Source organism: Poecilia formosa, unplaced genomic scaffold (assembly GCF_000485575.1).
Source record: "Poecilia formosa unplaced genomic scaffold, Poecilia_formosa-5.1.2 Scaffold628, whole genome shotgun sequence".
NCBI classification, from domain to species: domain Eukaryota; kingdom Metazoa; phylum Chordata; class Actinopteri; order Cyprinodontiformes; family Poeciliidae; genus Poecilia; species Poecilia formosa.
This window is the reverse complement of record NW_006800567.1, coordinates 50,643-56,540: the sequence shown is the minus strand read 5'-3', so window position 1 is coordinate 56,540 and position 5,898 is coordinate 50,643. Positions and strand designations below refer to the sequence as shown.

Below are 5,898 nucleotides of genomic sequence, written 5' to 3'. Positions count from 1 at the left end.
TTATAGAAAATTAAAAGAAAATATCACGATAAGGCACATTAGTAATAAAAAAGTTTGATATGATAAACTGAGCAGAAAAAAGAAGAAATAAAAAAGATTTGTCACAAACTAACTGAGGAAAGTGAAACAAAACATCATAAATGCAAAACAAATTTCAAATCTTAAATGAAGTGTCATGAGGAGACGCTGTGGACCCAGGTTGTTGGGAATAAAGGGATGAATTTAATGATGAAACAAACAGTAGAAAGTCCAGGCAGCACAGAATGAGCTGAAGGCTAAAAGCTCAAAACTGGTAGAAACTGGTAGCAAAATAACTGATAGCAGACGAGACATAAGAACCAGACGACTGGACGAGGAACCAGGAACACAGGTGGTTTAAACAGAGACAGTCGGGAACAAGAGACAGGGGTAACTAACGAAGGGGACAGAGACTCCACAGAAACATCCAAATCCTTACATTAAGATATTAACATATTGGAATAAAGACTGGGCTTTTGTGATTTTATCTGAGCACTCTCTTATATAAAATGATTTCACTTTAAAAATGGAGGTGATTTTTAGAAAGCATTTGTGAATAAAACTTAGCTTAGATTAAATATATCATAATTTAACTTACATATAATATTTATTATATGAAAACTTAAACTCCACTTTATATCAAACTAATTTTTAGCTGCATAAAACAGATGGTTTTATGGGTAAAAATCATGTCTCTATTAGTCAAATGGCAGACTGATCATTAATTATTAGAACATTTTAATGTGTATTTTTTTCCATCTTGGAAATATGGCAAAGTTCACGGAGCGAGCTGTCTGTCACAAAAAAATAAAATAAAAATAGAATAGAATAAAATCAGTTTTCAGAAGTAAAGTATTGAAATAATTTTGTGTTCGCTGAACAAATATCTCCAGCAGAAATACCTTTACTGTACATGTAAAATAATCTGTTTTGGTGTAGTTGTAGTTTTTAGCAGCAGAATGCAAACAGTGACCAGTCCGCCATTTTGGATGTGGATTTCTGTTCCAATCCTGAACCCACTGAGTTCTCTGGGCTGAGAACTGGGACCGGCCAGCATGAAGGCGATGAGCTTCCGGACCGCTACACGCATGCGCTGATAGAATACAAGTTCTGAAGTGAATACAGCTCCGCTCATTTAACATGTGGAGCTTATAGATGGGATGTAATTTAAATATTTTAGTGTTAAGTAATTATGACTGAACACCAAATTCACGCTGATTAAAATAACATTAATATCCAATAAAACCTTTAAGATCGCTGAATCGACAGGCTAGCAGTGTAGTAACGCAGTTCTTCCGGGTTTCTGTGGGACCTGGCAACCCCGGATTAAAGCCGTCCTGCTCAGGAAGTCGGTTTGGACTTTTAGAAAAGTGTCCGACCAGAACTAAACACCGGGTCAAAGCTGCTGGGGGACCGGAATCGGAACCGGGACGTTTAACGGGCTGTTTCTGGACCGGATGGGTTGGAGTTAGAGTAGGAGGTTAATAAAGAAACTCCTCGGTTCCGCTGGAAGTTCTTATCGCGACAGTCTTCAGCCGAACCGAGCCCTTTCAGAACATGGCTGATTAGAGCCGCGGTTCCGGGCGGGATGGGGAGTTGGAGGCGCTACATGGAGGTTCTGGTTCGGGGCGTGAAGGTGCTGCGGGAAGCGGGGCGGCAGTACCCGCTGTCCTGTTCCCTGCTGCTGGTTCTGCTGGGCCTCACGGTGCTGCTCCACAGGTGAGGAAGAGGAGGAGGAAGAGCGGCGGGTCACGTGATGTCTGACCCGGTTCTGCTGCTTTAGAACCTTTCTGGGCTAAATGTGGGTCAGAGCCTCAGAGTTCTGGATAGTTCTGCTTCCTGTGATCCGGAAGTTCCGTCCAGGTAAACGAGTAAGAGTTCAGTACAGAGGTGACGTCATTACTGTAGAAGTGGGGTGTCCAACCTGAGGTGCGGGGGCCATCTGAGGCCCACTGTCAAACAGAAACGGCCCAGACCTTCCAGCTTACTTTCAACAGTTACTGAAACTTCCTGGACCAGTAACTGGGTCTGGTTCTGACTCGGTTCCTTCTTCTGTCCTGATCTGGTTCTGTCTCCAGGTTCCTCCACGTTTTCCTGATGTTCTGGTCGCTGCTGGCCGGGTTTGTCACCTTCTACTTCTCCCTCGGACCCGACTCGCTGCTGCCCAACGTCTTCTTCCCCGTGAAGCCCAGAGCCAAGGTAGGCCCAGTTCGGCACGGTACCAGAACCTCCCGGCGCCGGTTCTGATGCTCTCTGTGTCCAACAGCACCAGGATCCAGAACTGTTCCCTCTGGGCCACAGCTGCGCCGTCTGTGGCACGACCCGATGCCAGCGCCACCGGTTTGTTCTGTAGAACCTCAAATAGTCACAATCATAACGATCCACCCCTAAACTTTCCACTTTGTGTTTTACATAAAAGATCTGAAAATAGATTCTCAGTTGGAATCAGGTCTGTTCTTTAACTAGGCCGTTCTACCCTTGAATCTGATCCATCCCATAATAACTCTGGCTGGAGGTTATATTTCGGGGTATCAGAGTGTTCAGTCCTCAGCTGGGCCCTATGTGTGGGAACCCAGAAGGTTCTGGAAGGTCCTGAGGTTCTGTCCGTGTCCTGCAGGCCTGCACTGCTCCTGGAGAACCAGCAGCCCTGGTTGGACCTGAGGGTTCACTCCAAGGTGGATGCGTCTGTGGCAGAGGTGAGTCCGGCTCGGTTCTGACCCAAACATGCAGACGAGTCTCTGACGTGTGGCGCCCTCCCGCAGGTGTTCGAGCTGGTCCTGGAGAAGTTTGTGTATCCCTGGTACAGGTGAGCCACCAGCGGGTGGGGGTCAGGGGTGAGGGGGCTGAACGGCGTCCTGACGTCTGTCCCCCTCTTGCAGGGACATCACGGAGGACGACGCCTGCCTGGATGAAGTCAGAACCACTTTCCGCTTCTTCTCCTCGGTGCTGATCCGCAGAGCCCAGAAGGTAACCTGGTTAGAACCAGACCTGCTCAGAGCTTTTGGGGAATGAGTGGCGGCCATGTTGGGAGTGAGGGGAACTCTGGGTAAAGTCAGAGGGTGATTTCCGGCTGCTTGCAGGTCGACCTCCCATCTGTGTTTGCAGATAAAGTGATGAAGGCCGCCATGAAGCACCTAGAAATCGTCGCCAAGGCTCGAGCCAGAGGTAGGGTCTGTTGCTATAGCAACTGTAGCCACAGGAACAGGAAGGCCCGGTCGGCTCACCGCCGTGTCCTTTATGCAGCGAAGCGGTGGGAGGACCTGCAGCAGGCCGCTCTGGACGGGTACGGCGCCAGCCTGCACGCCGCGCTGCGCAGCCGCAGGGACGAGCTGCGCTACCTGCGCATGCTCACCGACACGCTGCTGCCCTACCTGACGCCGCCCAAAACCACCGACTGCAGGTACCGAGACCGGGTCAGGTCTGCAGGAACCAGATGGGTCATATCGGGGGGAGAAGGAAGCCGGTTGGTTGGTACCGGTCCTCCTGCTGCGTTACCAAGCCCAGTAAAACCGGTGAGCTGTGGTTCTGTCTGGTTCTGACCCGTGGTTCTGTTTCCATCCGGTCCAGGTCTCTGGCTCTGCTGCTACGGGAGGTGATGGCCGGATCCGTCTTCCTGCCCACCATGGACTTCATGGCCGACCCGGTGAGCAGCCTGCCGTTATCGATCGATTCAGAACCGGGCCCACCGGACCGGACCTCCCTCAGGTTTCTCTGCCAGTGGACCAATGGGAAAGCCGATGATGCAGAACCAAACATGGCTTCAGGAAGCTGCCAACACGTTTAAAACATCCGACTTCAAACTGGTTTAGGAACAGATCGAGTTCCTGGGAAACGGGAGGAAAATCTTTGTTTCGGTGTGTTTGTGTTTCAGGACACGGTGAACCTCATGGTGCTGCTCTTCGTGGACGACACTCCGGTAGGTGGAGCACAGGCTGCTGCAGCTGCATTCTGATTGGCTGCTGCTGCAGCTGCATTCTGATTGGCTGCTGCTGCAGCTGCATTCTGATTGGCTGCTGCAGCTGCATTCTGATTGGCTGCTGCAGCTGCATTCTGATTGGCTGTTTGCTTCTGCAGCCAGAAGCTGCTGCTGAGCCGCCGTCGCCGTTGGTTCCCTTCCTGCAGAGATACAGCAGCAGCAGCCAGAGGCCGTCGGTGAGTGGACCGGGCCAGATCTTGTCCTGAACCCGGTCAGAACTGCTCCAGAACCGGCCCCTCTGTGTTGCAGGTTCTGCAGCTGCAGCTGAAGGCGATCCGGAGCCAGCAGGATCTGCTGTTCCGCTTCCTGAACTTCCTGAAGCAGGAAGGAGCCGTTCACGTCCTGCAGTTCTGCCTGGCCGTGGGTAAGGCCCAAAACGCTCGGTCCGGCCCGGTTCCGAGGTCCGGTTTGATTGGTCAGAACCTCTGTGTTGCAGAGGAGTTCAACGAGCGGATCCTCAGTCCGGACCTGAGCGACCCGGAGCTGAAGCGACTGCATGATGAGGTTCTGCACATCTACCGGACCTTCTGCCGGGACGACAGCGCCGATAAGATCCGCTTCGACCCGGCCGTGGTGGAGGGGATCCGGAGTGGTGAGCACAACCAGAACCTCCAGAGGTTCTGGTTCTGTAGAACCAGGACACTATTGATGAGGACAGATTATCAATTGGATCAAAATTATTCCAACATCATCAATGATAAATGGACTGAACTGATGCAGCACTTCATCCAGTCATTTTGGCCACTCAAAGCGCTTTACAGTCACATTCATCCATTCATCACAAACGCTCACACATTCATACACCGTTTGGGGTTAAGTGCCCAGAGGCACATCGACATGAGGAAGCTGGAATCGAACCTACAACCTTCCGATCGCAAGACGACGGCTCTGCCCACAGAGATCAATAACATAATCAATCAGGAAGAAACATCCATAAAACTGATCCACTCAACATGATAAACACAAAGTTAGTAAATAAAACATTTAAATTATTATTAAACTAATTCATAGGAAAACAACAAATACATCAATTCAAATTGTTTTCAAGCGAACCCAAACCTGTCAGAACCAGAACCTCTAATTGGACCATGTGCTGCATTGCAGTGGTGGTGGCGCCCTACAGCCAGGTGGTGGCGCTGCAGAAGAAGCCCTTCCTGTTCCAGGCCTACGAACTGGTTCTCTCCCTGCTGGAGGAAGTTTTCACGCCCATGTTCTGCCATAGCGACGAGGTGAGGCCCGCTTGACCCGGTTCTGGCCCGGTTCCAACTTGCTAATGGAAGGTTGTGTGGAAGGAAAAACTTCCCCTGTCAAGCAGCCATCTAACCTGGGCTTTCTGCTGGAAGTTTTCCTTCTGCTCAACTTTCCATCAGCATTCCAGTTTCCGGAACGCTGAACCGGATCAAACCTGAGGATGGAACTAAAGTATTCACACCCTCATGTTTTAGTTTGATTCGGGTCGATCCGGATCTGGGCTTTGACTAGGCCAGTCCAGACCATGTGCCTGGCCTGAAGCATCTGGGGAGTGAATACTTTCCCAGCGGCGCCGTTGGGCTGGTTCTGATCCGGTTTGCTTCCTTCTGGCTCTCAGTACTTCAGACACCTGCTGAGAGGATCCGAGTCGCCGACCCGGAACGCCAGGATCAACAGGTCAGGAGCCGCCTGGTACTGACCCAGTTCTGCTCTGGTTCTAGTCCTGGCGGCCCAGTTCTCACTATCCCTGCCCTCCAGGAATCCGTCCCGACGGGGCGAGGTGTTCGGTATCAGCCGGATCGGGAACCGGATCAAAGGCGTGTTCCGAAGTTCCACCATGGAGGGCGGCCTGCTGCCGGCCGGCGCCGACCCGGACGACGACTCGGTGAGACCCGGCTCTGACCCGGAAATGACCTCATGTGAATCATTTGTAC

The 5,898-nt window shown here is 51.0% G+C and overlaps 1 protein-coding gene across 2 annotated transcripts in view; it reads left to right on the top strand.

The window, feature by feature from the left end:
- The first annotated feature begins 1,148 nt into the window (after positions 1-1,148).
- snx14 (sorting nexin 14) overlaps positions 1,149-5,898 on the top strand; it is a 9,668-nt gene continuing 4,918 nt past the window's right edge. Inside the window, exons 1-16 of one of the 2 annotated variants that reach the window (XM_007541754.2) lie at positions 1,150-1,737; positions 2,097-2,217; positions 2,285-2,358; positions 2,636-2,714; positions 2,781-2,824; positions 2,898-2,985; positions 3,099-3,183; positions 3,262-3,418; positions 3,586-3,661; positions 3,890-3,934; positions 4,093-4,170; positions 4,244-4,358; positions 4,431-4,586; positions 5,099-5,223; positions 5,583-5,641; positions 5,723-5,849. In XM_007541754.2, the coding sequence (XP_007541816.1) occupies positions 1,607-1,737; positions 2,097-2,217; positions 2,285-2,358; positions 2,636-2,714; positions 2,781-2,824; positions 2,898-2,985; positions 3,099-3,183; positions 3,262-3,418; positions 3,586-3,661; positions 3,890-3,934; positions 4,093-4,170; positions 4,244-4,358; positions 4,431-4,586; positions 5,099-5,223; positions 5,583-5,641; positions 5,723-5,849 (1,560 nt within the window). In that variant the 5' untranslated portion in view covers positions 1,150-1,606. Of the gene's footprint in view, positions 1,738-2,096; positions 2,218-2,284; positions 2,359-2,635; positions 2,715-2,780; positions 2,825-2,897; positions 2,986-3,098; positions 3,184-3,261; positions 3,419-3,585; positions 3,662-3,889; positions 3,935-4,092; positions 4,171-4,243; positions 4,359-4,430; positions 4,587-5,098; positions 5,224-5,582; positions 5,642-5,722; positions 5,850-5,898 lie in introns of both variants that reach the window. The other variant, XM_016665871.1, reaches the window with a different exon arrangement.